General features: G+C 41.2%; 1 protein-coding gene across 3 annotated transcripts in view; it reads right to left on the reverse strand.

Annotated features, from left to right (window-relative positions):
• Positions 1-5,467: 5,467 nt before the first annotated feature.
• Positions 5,468-17,906, reverse strand: part of lrfn1 (leucine rich repeat and fibronectin type III domain containing 1) — a 159,888-nt gene continuing 147,449 nt past the window's right edge. For all 3 annotated transcript variants that reach the window (XM_032510006.1, XM_032510007.1, XM_032510004.1), the window contains 2 exons: positions 10,249-11,644; positions 5,468-7,403 (listed from right to left, as the gene is read on the reverse strand). In XM_032510006.1, the coding sequence (XP_032365897.1) occupies positions 6,503-7,403; positions 10,249-11,624 (2,277 nt within the window). In that variant the 5' untranslated portion in view covers positions 11,625-11,644 and the 3' untranslated portion in view covers positions 5,468-6,502. The remainder of the gene's footprint in view (positions 7,404-10,248; positions 11,645-17,906) is intronic.

Raw genomic sequence — 17,906 nt, forward strand, 5'->3', positions numbered from 1 at the left:
AAGGAAAAAAAAACTAAAAAAAAGTTAAATGCATCGATTAAAAAGCGTCAACAAAAGTGTTCAATTTCCATTTTGACGGGAGGACAACACAAGGGTTAAGTTATTGCTGCATTAAATCAAATGACAAGTAGTGCACTTGATACTATAAAAGCCATTCCTCAATGCAGAGTGCAACTCTTTGCTAATGTCTGTTACTTTAAGTCTCCACAAATGATAAAGATGGTAAAGTAATGGTGTTGTTTCCACAATTAACAAAACTCATATCTATAGTTTAAGCCACAGCGAAATGGTCAGTCCTCCACATGGGTCCAGACTAAAATATCTCAACATCTACATGATGGATTGGCATTTTGTACAGACATGGGTGTTTCCCAGAGGATGTACCCCAACGGCGGCTGCCACATCATGTCATATCATATCATCAGGATCCATTGTAATAACTTTGGTTAACCTTTAGAGCCAATTACAAGGTTCATAGAGCTGCTTGAAATCCATAAAAAATGCTTGAATTTTTGTTTTCAAGCTTTGAAAAGTGCTTGGATTTTTTGGATAACACGCTTGAATTTGTGTTTGATTTTGCGACCCATTCAATAGAAATGTTATGATAAATCATGTCAAAAACAGTGTCTGCAGCTATCTGGGGAGCGAGTTAGGACGAGCTGTCACAGACCGCGGTAAAGTTGGTTTTACATTGGAAGGTCAATTTAAAACTTTCAGAGGCTCTGAAGGTGAAGTCAGTTCCCCCAGGTGAAGTTTAAACACACGTTAAATTTAAAATTAAATTTGAAATGAATGTAATCATCATCAATAACAGCGCGTCTATTACGTTAGACAAAAGTCAAATCGCTCCCTCGGGATTTGTAAGAGCATTCTGCCCTTTGATTAGTTTTGATTTTAGTAAAGACAAGAACAGCATCATACAAAATATTACAAACTGGCAGGTTTGAATTCATAATGTTAAGAGGGTCGCTGTTTCGGTGGCTACACAGTACAGGCTGAGACAGATCATTTGTATTCAAATTCTGGGTAGTACACAGGAGGAAGAGGAGGAGGGAAATGAAGAAGGAGACGGCAGTTAACTGGAGAGACCAGGGGGGTCAGAGCAGGAGAAGACCACAGAAGGAGATGCGGAAATAAGGGAAAGAGAAGAGGGAAAGGAAGAATTGATGTGAGGGAGGAAGAGGAGTTTGCAGATTCAGGGAGAGGGACAGAGGTAGTTAGTGATCAGGAGGAGGAGGATGAAGATGACAGGGAGGAAGAGGAGGCTGCAGATTCAGGGAGAGGGACAGAGGCAGTAATTGATCAGGTGGAGGAAGATGAAGATGACGGGGAGGAAGAGGAGGCTGCAGATTCAGACAGAGGTAGAGAGTGATCAGTAGGATGAAGATGACAGGGAGGAAGAGGAGGCTGCAGATTCAGAGACAGGGACAGAGGTAGAGAATGTTCAGGAGGAGGAAGATGAAGATGACAGGGAGGAAGAGGAGGCTGCAGATTCAGAGACAGGGACAGAAGTAGAGAATGATCAGGAGGATGAAGATGACAGGGAGGAAGAGGAGGCTGCAGATTCAGAGACAGGGACAGAGGTAGAGAATGATCAGGAGGAGGAAGATGAAGATGACAGGGAGGAAGAGGAGGCTGCAGATTCAGAGACAGGGACAGAGGCAGTTAGTGATCAGAAAGATGAAGGTGACCGGGAGGAAGAAGAGGCTGCAGATTCAGAAAGAGGGACAGAGGTAGAGAGTGATCAAGAGGATGAAGATGACAGGGAGGAAGAGGAGGCTGCAGAGACAGGGACAGAAGTAGAGAATGATCAGGAGGATGAAGATGACAGGGAGGAAGAGGAGGCTGCAGATTCAGAGACAGGGACAGAGGTAGAGAGTGATCAGGAGGAGGAAGATGAAGATGACAGGGAGGAAGAGGAGGCTGCAGATTCAGAGACAGGGACAGAGGCAGTTAGTGATCAGAAAGATGAAGATGACCGGGAGGAAGAAGAGGCTGCAGATTCAGAAAGAGGGACAGAGGTAGAGAGTGATCAAGAGGATGAAGATGACAGGGAGGAAGAGGAGGCTGCAGATTCAGAGAGAGGGACAGAGGTAGAGAGTGATCAGGAGGAGGAAGATGAAGAAGCCAGATTGTTAAAATAAAATAATAAGAATATATAGTAGTGCATCAGCATAAAATGTTGATATATCATAACCATGATCTTGACTTGTCTAGCCAATGGTTTACTTTTACTCCATGAACACCAATTGTCTGCTTCATGTCTGGTGATAATTTCACATTTTGCATATTAGAAATATTTTTTAAGGCTTCCCTAGCTGCCACTGTTGCAGTCAAACGGTATTTGATTGGCCCGTAGGGGGTCCTCAGAGTTATTGCGGGGGTGGGGTGGCACCAAAATAATGTAAATCTTTTAAAATTAAGTCAAAAGCTGCAGAGAACCTCCCACACACTGCAACTTGCAAAACATAAATTTAACAGTAAGCAACATATTAGACCATATCAGAGGGTGTTCAACGCTTGTTGAACCAAGGACCCCTTAACTGAAAGAAATAACATGTACTGCAGCCTAGAGCCTTTATAAATACATTTTTTGCATTTAATACTAAGCTATTAAAATAATTGTTGGTATGATTATAAAAATCATCTTTTATTGTCAAACATTCAAGTGGCACAGTGAATCCTAGCGCTGACTGTATGTTTGGATGGCTATCTGACTATAGGCCAGTAAGCCCATCATCAGTGGGGATTTATATTTGCTAATAACATGTTGGATTCATGTTAAAACATTAAAAAAAATTTTTTTTTACTTTCAAAAATTAACAATAATTTGGAGGCGCCCTCTGCAGTGACTCTGAGGACCCCCTATGGAGTTTAAGGGAGTTTCTTGGCAATTTTTGAAAGTCTTTTTCACAAATTAACATGTTATTTGAAAATATAAATCAGCTTTTTCACAAATTAACATGTTATTTGAAAATATAAATCAGCTTATTTGTAAAAAAAAAAAAAGAAAAGAAAAAAAAAAAACTGATGATAGCCTTACTGGAAGGTATAGCCATCCACAGATACAGTTCACTGTGCACATGTATTTTTAACATTAAATCATGATTTCTAAAATCACACCAACAATTATTGTGATAGCTTAATATTCTATGCACTAAAAAGGATGTATAAAGGCTTTAGGCCGCGCCACACGTTATTGTAAGCCCAGTTTAAGCAACTTGATTTGATACAATATAGGGGGGTCCCTGCTCCCTCTCTCTTTCAGTTAAGGGGTCCTAGGCTTAAAAAATGTAGATCATAAACCATGATCAGATTGGACTTTTCAAACACGCATTACTATGCATTAAACATAAAATGGGATCTTCAGTGAAAAAAATCCTCTCACTGGGCACTTTTTTGTTGTTGCAGTCACTCAGAACTGCTGATGAGACACAACACGCTTTGCTGTACCCCCGGTGTTCGCTAGTTTGGCTGCCCTGGCCAATTTTGAAGACTGTCTGAAGTCTCAGCCTCCTCCTGCCTAAGCAGATTTTGTGTTGAATAATGGTTGCACATATGAGCAGAGAGAAACCCTTCTCTTGCTGTAAGAAACGGTCAGCAGCACATTTCCACACTGGAAGCCATCAGTGGTTAAAGTGGAGATGGACAGCATCTGCACCACAAATTGACAGCGGAGCAATAACACTGTAAAGTTAAGTCTTCGTCTGGCTGCAAAAAACAATAATTCAAGCTAAAATGTGAATGTTTTTCTGACAGCCGGCTAAGAATGACGAGGGGAATAAAAAAGAAGGGATGACCCCGTTCTTAGACTCAATCCTCTCTTTCACTGAGGATGCAAAATAGGGGATTCAGGAGGATTGAAACCCTCCAGTGGGACTTATCTCTCTGCTCCATGTTTTATCTCCTATCTGTCCATGCAGCTAAGTTTCATCTCAGCCTGTGCTAAGTAGCTGTAATCTGAGGGAGAGGGTGGCAAACAAATATCCCTCATCCACCCTGATCTTATCTTTTCCCACCGTCACGCCGTTTTTTGGAGCACATTATTCAACCCACTGTGTTACATGCGGTATACAAAAAAACTACTGATGGTTTTCAACACATTACAATGTGGATGTTAACAGATTTAACTACACCTTTTAGTGTTGCTGAATTGATTGGTCGACAACGATGACTCCTTTTAAAAAGCATGGCGTGTTTACAGTTATGATATCATACAGCTGTAATCATACAAAAATGTCCTCGTGCCTTCTATTCGATTGTATTTGTCAATGGCACATCTGTTAACATGTCTTCTTCACTCTCTGTGACAAACGCAGTAAAGGCTGTGGCTCAAAAGTTAAAAATGTCTACATGATTTTCGAACTCAACAATTTTGTTGATGCTTTTTATCAATGTTTTTAACTTTTTCTGAAGTTTTTGTCCTTTTTTTGCCAACACTTTTGATGCTTTTTTCCATGTTTGCCATTGTTTTTGACGTTTTCAACACTACGTTACACTAGCTAATTAACTTTAGTTTTACAGTTACTATTGGAATTTATGGTCAATAAACCTCATTTATAGGAAATTATACCTTGAGTTAGAAAAGCAGAAATTAGGAATTATTGAGACTAAAATTAAAGGAAAGAATGTTGGATGGATAATCACAAACTGGAATATGTCAACTTTTACTCAATACTATTTGGAAACCCTTTCAATTTTTTTAAATGCTGTAAAAATTGAATAAGACACCCCAGAATTACCCATCAAAATCACCCTAAAGAGCGCTGTGTGGAATCAGTTGGGTTATTACAATTAATTACAATTTGGTATTTGAAAAGAACATCGATATAGGAAAACGGGTCAATTTGACCCGAGGACAACATGAAGGGTTAAATCTGCTGGTGAGCGATTTTCCTTTCATTTGTATAAACCGTTAATACACGTTTTCTAACGCTCTCTGAGGCTCTGTCCATGTGTCTAATCACATATCATTGAATATGAGTACAGCTTTATGATGATTACAGTGTTACATTCATCAATATCTGTTACAGATGCTTTACAAAAGGAGTTATGAGCCATTTATTGACTGTTGTTAAGTGTCCAATAGGTAGGGTATTAGTAAAGTTCCCCTTCTTTTCCAGATTTAAGCTTTATCTAGAATGACAGTTTGAGGAAAACTGAATCTTAAAAGCAGGATGCTACACATGGATTCTGCTCATAATGGTTATTATAGCGTCTTCCCTGCAGTCTGCAATTATTGGCAACTTTACAGCGCCTGGTCTCCCCCTAGTGGGATGCAACAGATCTTACACCCCTGTTTATCCCACCTGGCTGCATTTGAATTCACCATCTTGTTCAGTTATCATGTCCAAGGTCCACGCACCTCTGTGCTTCCGTGGCAGCTTTCACAGAAGCCTCGGGAATTCAAATATTTATCACACATTGCTGCTCCCGAAGCACAAGAACAAAAACGCCACTGATACAGTTAACCCACACAAAAAATTTAATACCCTTCGTGAGGGGATAAATGGTCCAAACGTTGACATACTAAATAGGGAGCGGTGTGATGACACAGGTTTTTAATGTAAAAACTTGCAGCCAACACCCAAATGCTTTGTAAAAAGTCACGTGAGATATGACTTACTTACTTACATAGTTAGTACACATACACCAATGTTTTAATATACTTATATATGTCTTTTTTTTTGTATGTTGTCTTTTTATCTAGACCAGCCAGATACAGTACCGATTAATATACAGTCACATCTGGAACAATACGTATTTAACATCATACAGTCCGACCGTCAAAGAGGAATCCACGGTTGGTGTCCCAGGTCCATCCTCTCTATGCTAACATTAGAAATCGGCATATGTGTAAAATCCTGTTCTTTTTTTTTAATCATTATTATTGTAAAGTCCCGTGGTGATACTTGTCCTTGTATCTCGTGTCTTCTGTGCAAAAGTTTTTTTAGTTTTTTTTGTTGTTGAACAAACCCAAAACATGATTGACATAACAGGATACCTGGTTGTTCACTTTACAGTTATGATGAAGTTTTTTTTCTCGTTTTGCAGTTTTTTTTAACAATTAAACAGTCAAATCCAAACGACACACCCCCCTTGGCATGACACAGAAAAAAAGGAGCTGATTAAAAATCCGAAGAAATGCTTCCCAATATCAGGGTGGGAGGCAATGACAAAGAGGGCGGTTTATGACTACAGTCAGCAGCATCCTCCATTCGTACATCTTTTAGAATAAGGCACTGCTGCGTAAAGAAAGGACATGGCCAACAAACCTCTCTGGGAGTATGATGGGGAGGATGAAGGGAGACTTTGTTCTTCTCCAACAACTGACAGAAACGTTGCATGTGTACGTACATGTGCTTCCGTTCCTGTTTATCATTCGCTGTGTGCAGGAAAAGTGTGTGTTATATGGCCTGTAGACATATTTGAGTTTTTACATGTGTGCTTATGTCTGTGTGTGGCTGAGCCGGGGTTATTTTCGCCGGCTACACTGCTCTCCTCAGACTGTGCTCTCAAGCATCCACTCAGTGCTGCTGAACGTAACTCTCCTGTTGGCGAGCGGCGATGACTCCATGTTGAGCTGGTTGGTGGACTTGTGCCACCTCGTCCTCGCTCTGCGTGGGTAACTATGACTTTGAAAAATGGAGTAATCCCCCCCGTCGAAAGAGAATCTATGCCTAGTTCGTGCCAGCTCGTTTGGGAGCAATCCCATGTTGGCCAGGGCAGCTTTCTTGTCTTTAAGCCTGGGAGCCTCCTTGGTGCCAGCGTTGGGGCCTATGAGACACAGGGACATGGTGGAGCCGGTCAGGCTACTGTCCGTCTGCGTGTCCTCAGATGGGGGGCCGGAGCACTGTGCATCCAGGCTGGTTCTTCTCTTCATCTTTTCTACACTCAGGGATGGTAGCTCCACTTCCAGGATGGCAGTGGTGGCTGCTGGATCCTCCTTCTTCTCCTTGTCCACCCTCAGCACCAGCGCCATGCACTCTTTGGGCGCATGAGCTTCCTGTTGACCCTCGTCAGACGGTTGCTTTGAGGCGGAGCGCTGGAGCCGCTGCTGGCTGCCATTGGTCTGCGAGTGCATGCTGGAGCTGACCTTGGTCTTGCTGTCCTCTGGGCTGCTGTAGGCCTTGTACCGGATCATCAGAATAATAATGAACACCAGCACTGACGCAACAATTATACCACCAATAATGATGATCATAGTGCCTCCCAGGAACTGGCTGTGCATGAAGCGACACTGGCTGACCTCACTGGCCGTGTGGAACTGCACACAGCCGACCACACGTGTGGCCGTTAGTGATGTGATGCCGTCGTCGTAAACCGCCAGCACGCAAAGGTCATACTCCCGGCCCGCGGCCAGATCATTGATTAAGAAGTTCTTGCTCGTAGATGGGATCATTCTGCAGAGGAAAGAAACAGTGTGGTGGTGAAGATGTAGACGATTAATCATCGGAATTACAACGCCCACATTTACTGATTTGCATGAGGCGTATTAAATCACATAAAGGTGTCAGTTCCACACAACAGAAAGACAACAGGGCTCTCACAGCTCCAGCATTAAATATCACTCGTTCTAGTAGACAAACATGAAACACTGTTAAAGTTGATTTATGAGAGACAATATGTTATTTCATAGAATAGCATTTGAGAAGTTGCTCTATTTCCATTTTCTGTAGAAAATGACAGCAAGGGGAAACTGCAAAGTGATAAACAAGGCAGACTAGGCTCGCTGGCTCAAGAACATGCCACAACAGCTGCAGGTTGCAGGGCAAGTGAAGCATGATGAAGGCAGTTTTGATGTGTGAATACCTAAGGTCACATTTTTTCGAAACTACAAGATTACACGAGTCTAAATAGGATGGAGAAGGAGAGATTGTCTTCAGGTCAACATTGGCGTTAATATAATTAGAAGTGTGTTCCTTTTCCCTAAAGGGAGACTTTGATGGTTATCATTTGTAGGTAATAATGTACCTCCTAAAGACAAAACAACACTCAGCTCCATGCCTAAACTGGATGGGAAAATTATACAGGAGAGTGACTCATTATATCTGAGAAAACCTGAAAAAAAAGAGAAAGTCAACGGCTGTTATTAACTTGCTCCATGAATACATAAATCCTGAAGTGCTTCTCGGTATACCAGATTCAGTTCATGTGCGTCACATATTGCATTAGGAACACATCAAACTCATTCTCATTTTTAAAACAGTGTTTTAAGAAGTGCAAATTTTAATGCTAACTTTTTTTTAAACAGTAACTCAGGTTTATTGATTTGCCATTTTTCTTCATGTGCACTTTATATATTACACATTGCAACTTCAAGTACGCAGTACTGTATATTTCAACTTACTATAGGGAACTTGTTAAAAGTATACTGAACTTGTGCTTGTACAGTATTTGTCTATGTGTGTTGCAGTGGTGGAAAGTGGGTCAAGTACAATTTTGACATATTTTGTATGATAATTTATACTCCTCCTCTTCCACCACCACATTTCAGAGGAAATATTGCACTTTTTACTCCACTACATTACATTCATTTGGCAGCTACACTCACTAGCTACTTTTTAAGGTAAATCATATTATAGTCAGCCTATAAAATATGATTGCTCTACCATAACTATAAGACATTATGACAAGTTACGTTTTGCTGTTAATACTCTTTGGTAAAAAGTAATTAAGTACATTGACTCAAGTGCTCTACTTTCTTGATTATTTCCATTTTTCTTTGGACTTATGCACCTTATACTTAACTACATTTTAAAGGGACATATTCTCTTTTTCAATGTGACAGCAGTGGTTACTAATTCTTTTTCATATTCATATTTTACATTTGAAAATATGATAATATTAGAAAATGCAATGCATTGTTAAAATTTAAACCAGTGGTTTCCAAGCTTTTTTGATACTCGTTGGTCCCTTACATAAAATCAGTGACCGGTTGGGTCTTTTTTCAAACATGTCAGATGTCTAGGAGTTGTTAGTAGTTCCACCAACAAGTGATTTACCATCTAAACTTCTCACATGGTTAGTATATAGTTAGTAATAGATAGTAGTATTTGAGAACTCAAAAAGTCAAATTATCCCATAGTATAGTAGTAAAGTTAAGTAGCAATAGAGTATTTCATAGTGTGCTATTGCTACTTAAACCTACAATAACTAAATTATCCAAATACATACATACATACTGTACATACATATACCTAGGTAGAAACATACATATACTATATACATACAGTACATACATATACACATATATATATATATACACACATATATATATACATACATATATATACATATATATATACATATATATATATATACACACACATACATACATACATATATACACACATACATAAATACATACTGTACATACATATACCTATACATACATACATGTACTATATACATACAGAACATACATATACACATATATACTGTATATGTATATATACATATATACATACATATACATACATACACATATACCGTATATACAGTATACTTATACATGTGTGTATGCATACCCCTACTACTTATACATATATAATTATCATATACATTCATATATACATCTTTACATATATATACACATATATATATATATATATATACACACATATATATAGATAGACAGATCGATAGATAGATAGATAGATAGATAGATAGATAGATAGATAGATAGATAGATAGATAGATAGATAGAGACAACGACATCTAATCACAATCTGTGTTTCAACCAATTAATGCAGGCACTTGCTGATGATACAGTTACATGTTATGAAAAAGTTGGGCCTCATGTTATTGTTTATTGTCAAATTATATTTAATGAGCTACTTTAATTATGCTTTACAGGCCCTTTAGTCAATTGGAGTGCTGGACTCTTTAGCTGATTGAAAGAACTTACTCAAATATCAGAGATTGAAACTTGTTTACTGGATCTGTAGATATCTTAACTGAAATTGTTTTGCATATTATTATTTCAATGCATTTTAATGCATTATATTTTTTGGAAACATTTCCCTGCTCTGTTTATCATCAGACTACACTATAGGGGATCTGCTTATTTTTGGACATACTTAATCATTTTGCATCTTTGGGATCTGTCAATCTGCCGTAATGAACCGTTGTGTCATTCAGCAGATGGTAGCTCCAGATGTTTCACCTTTCTTCATGTCCCAGCTCTACCTCCCTCCCCTCCCTTCCTCTCCTCTCCGTCCATCCACCCCCTCCACCATGACTTACCTGTACACCAAAGTATCATCCGCCGTGCTGTTGTACTGAATCTGGTACATCCTGATGCCGGGGATATGGCGCTCAGATGGCCAACGGAGTACAGCGGAGGAGGAGGTCAGCTCAGTGACCATCACCCTCCTGTCCTGTTTGTCGTAGCCTTTGGTGTCATTGCCAGATTTGGAGGAGGTGGTGATGTCTGAGAGGCCCGGGTCCTCACGCATGTGGCCTGTGTTGTTAACAAACAAGGGTAAGGGGATCATGTTGATCTCGACAGCAGCTGTGGCGATGCCTGCGGCATTGGACGCGACACAATTAAATGCCCCGCTGTCCTTCAGCGTTGTGATGAGAATATCAAGGGTGCCATTATCATACAGGATGGTGCGGGAGTTATTATGCACCAGCTTTCCATCTGGGGACCGCCAGTGAATCTCTGGATCTGGATCACCCACTGCTTTGCATTTAAGAGTAACGCCCTGGCCTTCCATCACAAAGGGCTTAGTGGAAAGATGCTTGGTGATCAGCGGAGGCTCACAGATAAACTCCTCCTCCTGGATCGACCAGAAATACTTGTCCATGAGGTGCTCTGGAGACGCACAGGTCTCCAGATCATCCTCTCTCGTGAGCCTGCGGAGCCACAGCAGCTCGCAGTTACAGTGAAGAGGGTTGCCCCCGAAGCTCACTGCCAGAGTGGAGGAGCTGGATCCCGTGGGCTCGGACTGGACCTGCGCGTGCTGGAACAGGCTGTCTGGGGGCAGCTTCTGCAACCTGTTAGACGTCATGTCCAGGCGAACCAGCTTGGTGAGCAGCGTAAAAGTCCCCGTTCCAATGTGGTCGATCAGGTTGTGGTCCAGCGTGAGCGTGTTAATGTTGGTCATCCGTGCTATGGCTTCCCAGGGAAGGGTGCGCAGGTTGTTATTGGAAAGATCCAAGTCCTCTATGGTGGAAACAAACTCATCAAAGGAGGTGGGGGCCACTTGGTGGATCTGGTTGTTTCCCAGGATGAGGTGCCGCAGGTTGATGAGGCCTTTAAAGTAGTCCGTCTTTATCACACTGAGGCGGTTGCCATCCATGTGGAGCGCCCGTAGCGATCTCAGGCCGACGAAGGCGTGGGGGGTTACCTGGCTGATGGTGTTACGGGACAAGGTAAGGTGGACCAAACTAGTCATGTTGAAAAAGTCTTTCTTGCGGATGATGGTGATGAAGTTGTCCGTGAGTCGCAGCTCTACGGTCTTGCGGTCAATGGTGGGGGGCACAAACAACAGACCGGTCTTAGCGCAGAGCAGAGTCAGAGTGGGGGAGAGGTGCTGACAGATACAGCGGCCGGGGCAGCTGTGTCCCTTCACCAGGGCTGCACACAGCAGCACGCACAGAACCAGCCGGTCCATTTTTGATCACTTTCTAGGTCCTGTGTGTGAGACAGACACAAAAAAAAAAGAGACATTGAGTCAAAAAATAGAGATCTTTGAATTAATAAATAGCATCAAAGCCTTTATGAGAGCCTGCTGCAAAAATCAAGACTCTGGCCAAGACCGCAAAGACTGCCAGCGAGGTATCAATCACAAAATGAAATGGGGCTTTTATGAAATAATGGCACCCGGGATGATGTAAGGCTGCACCAGCGCTGTCAGAAGCCCATGTCTCAGTAGCCTTTTAATGGAAATAACAGAGTGTTTTTTGTGCAACCAGGCTGCATCACCATTGCACCATGCTATTTCTTGAATGATCACAGGACAGTCTTCCTACTGTATATTAGCAAACTGTTATGTACATTCCCATCACATAACAAGGCTTGTGTATTTGGTTTTGATCTGAACTCCACATCAGGATGGAGAATTAAGGGTAGAAAAGGGCGCTTGTCAGCAGCGCTCAAAGATTTTCATGACCTTTTCATGTTCTCCGCTCACCCTATGCGTCTGGGACGTATTGCAAAATTAGACAGAAACCTGTCATGTAAATCACGGCAACAAAAAGTTAAAGGTGAAAACGGCGGAAGAATTGGTTGTTTTCGAGTCCGTCCGATGGAGGCATCGAGGATGTTCGGATTCTCTGATTCCCATTTAGAGATATTGATTTCAGTCTCAGAGAGAACACGCTTGGTGAGACGGGAGTAAAAAGTGATCTAAAAAGCGATCCGTGGCTGTAATAACCATAAGAGACCGCGGTGGAACACAAACGGTGATGTGCTGATGCTACATTGTCAGTGGCTTTTCCTCTTGATTGCTAACGCCTTAAGCTTCACAGTTGATGAGACAGCCTGTTAGCGGCGATAAAGTAAAGGTGTGACATCTACAGCCAGCTACCTCACACAACCCCACAGGGTGACACGTTTGAGCCCACTCTTTTAGTGGTCCAGCGTAATTATGTTTTTTAATGCACTCTGGAAAAGCTGGCTGTGGATTTCAAACACAAAAAAGTGTCAGTATTTCACCATTTTTGATGCTTCATCCAATTTGTCATGACTAATTTTAGGGACTCTTTATCTACATTCCACCACGTTGAGGTGGTGCTGACGTCCTTAGCACCACTGATTTTGTCCCCCAGTGCGCCTAAAGCAAAATCATCCAATGCTCTCAGTACAGATAACCTTAAATTGAATTTGATTTAAAAACGCCTGTGGTTCGATTCATGGAATGAATTAAATGCCACGAATCAAATTTTGTAACAGAAATAAAGAACAAGCCAAGCACTCCACCTACACGTCTCAAGCCTTATTCATAGTCTTTGCACGGATAATTTCACTCTTCTTCTGTCTTAAATTAAAACTGGTCTGATGACAGTTGTTGTTGAAGTCAGTGAGAGAAATTTAGAGGGATTTTTTTTTTGTCATTTTAAATCAACCTGTGTTGCATCTGACCAGCCAGAGCTCTAAAGTTCTCAAATGCTGTTCTTTTTTTCCGCTTTCTTGCACAGACACACGCTGAAACGGCTGTCTGGCTACTGCTGACAGACAACAGGGCACCTCGTTAACTATGAAATACTGCTGTCCAATCAGAGCTCTCATTAAAATCTGGGTTTGTGTTATGTCATTTTCTGAGAGAAGTAGGACAGCTTGGAAGACAAGTTCACAACGGTGGGGTATTTTCTGAAAGTTTGTTGATCACAATAACTCAACGGTGACTGTAATCTCAGCTTTAGACCCTATTTAAAAAATACACTGGACCCAGACCTTCACTTCCCTCCCTCCCTGCTATCACTGCAGGCTTAGCTATAACCTCCATCTTTAAATACAACCACCATAACCATTTAAAATGGAAAATAATTTCTCCTTTGCAACTTATTCAACTAAATATATACAAGCAGGGTACAAATACAGCACACACACAAAAAACAGTTGAACCATTTCAATGTGCAAAAACACACACTGGGTGGTACACTGTGTGAGAAAATGCAACCCCCCCCCCAGAGAGAATTTATTTATTTAGTGATGCTCGTTTATTGTTGGCAACACAGCATGCCCGCCTTGTCTAAATTAATTCCCCAAATTTCCTTTTTTTTAAAAGATGCTGGGGAAGCTAAAACAATAAAGCAGGCTACCGCAGTGCAGAACATGCACGTGCTTCCTACTAAATAGATCCCTATATAAAAGCTATAGTAGAGTGAGATCATTTCAACAGTATCATGGTCTTTAATTCAAATTGAATCTAACACTGTTGCCCAAGTTTGTATAATGAGTGATCTTGCCTGATTGTGTTAGTGTTCAGATGGTAACTAGGCCACAAAGCTCATGGTTTCTCAGAGGACCATCTGTGCCAGAGCATTTCCTGCCACACCGTCGAGTATACTCTATTGATCTTTCAGCATCTCAGGGAGGAGGTGGTGGGGGAGGAGGGGTGATGTCGTTGCCACGGCAACTCTGGTGTCGAATGTAGGTCTTTGAATTGCATTAAGATGATTTTGAGCTGCACGAATCTAAAGGCCTCAATCTTAATGGGTGCTGAGAAGGTAAGAAGGGACGTAAACAGATGCACGAATGGCCGCGGCAAATTAAAAGAAAAGGGCAGCTCCGCCTCACAGTTTTATGGCCTAATATTAGTGGCGGCCATCCAATCGATAACACAGGGTGAACTGGAGTTTAGGTTTGTTTTTGTGTCCAGTCATGCAGGAACAGAACCTTTCAAAGAGGATTCCTCTGATGGATTACTTGGAATTGGAGTCACATTCTGACTTATTCAGAAACTAAATCAACTGAAGTAAAAATGAACAATACCCCACATTAACATACACCCATGCATGCATACACACATACATATGTAAATATGTAATTACAGTAATATGTAATTACAGTACTGTATATTTACGCCTATATCCATATGGAACTGTGAAACATTTGCACACTCTTTCTGTTTGGGAGCTTCAGGTTTTATAATAAAGTTACAAGTAAACCTTCTTTGTAAACTCCAATTAAAGTCCCTATTTAGCTGGGATGAGCATTATAATTTATTTCGATTACATTTTGAAGATTTTCACCCTCTAATCCACCCAAGAGTGAACCTGACATTCAACAATCTGCTAGTTTTCTAAATCTACATCCATCCTAAACCCTGAAATCCATCGAGCTTCCATTGGAACATCTGTTGCCGCTGGCTAAAAAAAAAGGTTGAATTACTACAAGTCTGAATGTAAAAAAAAAAATATATATATATAATAAAAAGCCATGCTGAAAGGCTGTAGTCAAGACCACCTTTGTCGAGTCCAAGACTAGGACAAGTCAAGTCCAAGACTAGGACAAGTCAAGTCCAAGACAAGACAGAGTCCAAAAAGGTTTGAGTCCAAGTCAGTCCAGAACAGAAACAAGACTTATGCATGACATTATCAAGACAATCATTTTGGGTTATTATTTGAGAGATAAGGAACAGTGCAATGCATTTACAGTCAGGTTAACAAGTGGTCCTGAACAGTCATGCCACAAGTAATTACATTTCCTTTTTTTTGTTATAGTGTGTTAATCAATGAAAATGAATGGAAATAACGTTAGTAGGGCATGAAGATGCAGGGCGTGCCTAGCAAAGATAATCTAGCGTGTGATTGGTTATCAGGTGGCCGGCGTTTCACTTTCACTCCAATATTATCATGTTACCAGTACGCATGCATACGTTGCAGCAATATAATAATATTGCTGATAATATTGGAGCGCTATTTGGCAAGACCAGTGGCCGAGGCCGAGACCAAATATGAAATATGTAATAAGTCCAAATACCAACGAGTCCGAGAAAAGTCAGAGACCATATTAAAACGTTGTGAGTCCAGACTCGAGTCCAAGACCGGACTCGAGTCCTACACCCCTGCCATGCAGACTAGTAATGGCAGGAGTAATTCTAGTAATTTCAGCCAATTGGTTTGCAAATTTATAAATTTTTGAAGGCTTCGCGTGCACACAAAACAAACACCTGTTGGTCAAAGAGTGTAAAACAGGCAACCATCTCAACTACTGTGATATACATGGATGTGAGATAAAACCTGGATACAGCGTCCAAGGCAACAACAATGAAAAAAACAATTTCAATGAAATCACTTTATAGCCTTCCAATCTGTCTATTTTCTGATAAGTATGCCTATGATTGTATAAGATAACTGTATCTGTCTTGGGAGTGATGCATCAAATGTGTCAATCCTAGTAATGGCGGGAGGGGCAATATAAGTGTTCTATAACTGGAAAGTGGCAGTGGTTTAACCGTGCAGAGGCCAGTAAATGTTGTAAACTTGGCAGAGGAGCAGTGAATCTGCTCTGTAACTTGGAAAATGATGCAGAGGGGAGACTTCTGATTTTATTCGGGAACAACAATTTCTTAACTGTGTTAGGGCTTTGCGCGTCATCAACGACATCATTGGTCCAAAACTCGACACAGCACATGACATCACTGCTGCAGACCTTCAGAAACAACCTAAGTATGAGCAGCATTCATATCTCAAACAACCCTCATGTTGTCCTCGGGTCAAATTTGTTTTATTATCACAAAAAATGGCCCTTCCAATAAGCACTGCAAATGTCAACATTAGAAAAATCAAATAACTTTGGAAAAAACATGAAAAAATCACCAGCAACATTGAAAAAGTGACAATAATGTCGGAAAAAGCGATACTAGTGTTTCATGTTTGATGGGAAGACAACACAAGGGATAAATACATTTTATTATTAATTGAGTTACAGTTAAAGCATTGCATGAAATATTCTCAGAATCAACAGCAAATTGAGAAGTTGTCATAGGAAACTGTTTAGAAAAGGGCGACACTTTCAAAAAATACCAGGCAGGTGATTGAATACCTGGCAGGAGATTGAATGACTGGGTCTATCACGTCGGCCATTGTTGTTTTGAACGAACAGTTGCTGTCGTCACACACACCTGAACAGCGCCTGTAGCTGCCAGTCCCTCCTCCCCTGATGCTGATTGGTTCGGCAAACGCATTACTTAGAGCAGGGGTGCTCATTAGGTCGATCGCGATCTACCGGTCGATTGCCAAGGCGGTGGGGGTAGATCGCATGGCATTAAAAAATAAATAAAGATGTCAGCCTATCATCCATCTTCACAATGCCAATATTCTATTTGTCACTTGATTGACATACAGGACAACTAGTCTAACGTCTGATATTTTCGTCAGCCAATCATCCATCCTTACTATGACATTTGTCACTTGATTGACATACAGGATAACCAGTCTAACGTCAGATTTTTTTCATGGTCAGCACTCAGCACGCATGTGCATGCAGCAGCGGCAAAATTCCAGTAAGCAAGCGAGTTTGCCGAGTTAGCCTAGCTAAGTTATATCTAATAATCTCAAAAAAACGGTATAAAAATGAGTGGGGTAGCTGGACCAAGTAAAAAGCCCAAAACTTACCACTTCCATACAGAATGGGAGGAGGACTTTTTTTTCACAATGTCCTATTCAAAGTGCATTTGCCTCATCTGCAAATCTACCATTGCTATTCAGAAGAAGGGAAATGTGGAGCGGCATTTTCGGACTGTTCATAAAAGCTACGACACTGAGTTCCCTCCGAAAGTGAACTGAGAAGGAGAAAGGTGAAAGAACTAAAATCCCAGCTGTCTGGACAGCAGGCCTTTTTCTCACAGCTTACCACGAAAGCAAAGACCGCCACCGAAGCATCGTTCCGGGTGAGTCACATCATCGTTAAACACAAGAAATCCTTCCAAGACGGAGAGATGATTAAAGAGGCATTTATTGAAGCGGCTGATTCGTTGTTTCAAGATTTTAAAAAACAAACCTGACATAGTATCTTCAATCAAATCTCTCCAGCTGTCAAGAAGTACAGTTACACGGCGCTGTGAAGCAATGGCCGAGGATGTGACCGAGAAACTTAGGAGGGATATCGCAGACTGCGAGTGTTCTCACTGCAATTAGACGAGTCTACAGACGTGAGTGACACAGCCAGTTGTGCATTTTTATCGTATGGTGTTTACCGATATGACTGCAAAAGAGGAGCTGTTAACAGTACTGCCTATGAAAGAACACACGCGGGGAGAGGACATTTTTCAGTCTTTCAAAAACTTTATCGAGAAAACTCAGCTTCCAGTGTGCAAATTGGTGTCCATTACCACGGACGGTGCGCCCGCGATGGTTGGCCGCTCGAATGGATTTATTGCCAAATGCAGGGAGGATGATGCCTTCCCCGACTTCCTCAATTACCACTGCATAATACACCAACAAGCGTT

Source organism: Etheostoma spectabile, chromosome 3, assembly GCF_008692095.1.
Source record: "Etheostoma spectabile isolate EspeVRDwgs_2016 chromosome 3, UIUC_Espe_1.0, whole genome shotgun sequence".
Taxonomy (NCBI): Eukaryota; Metazoa; Chordata; class Actinopteri; order Perciformes; family Percidae; genus Etheostoma; species Etheostoma spectabile.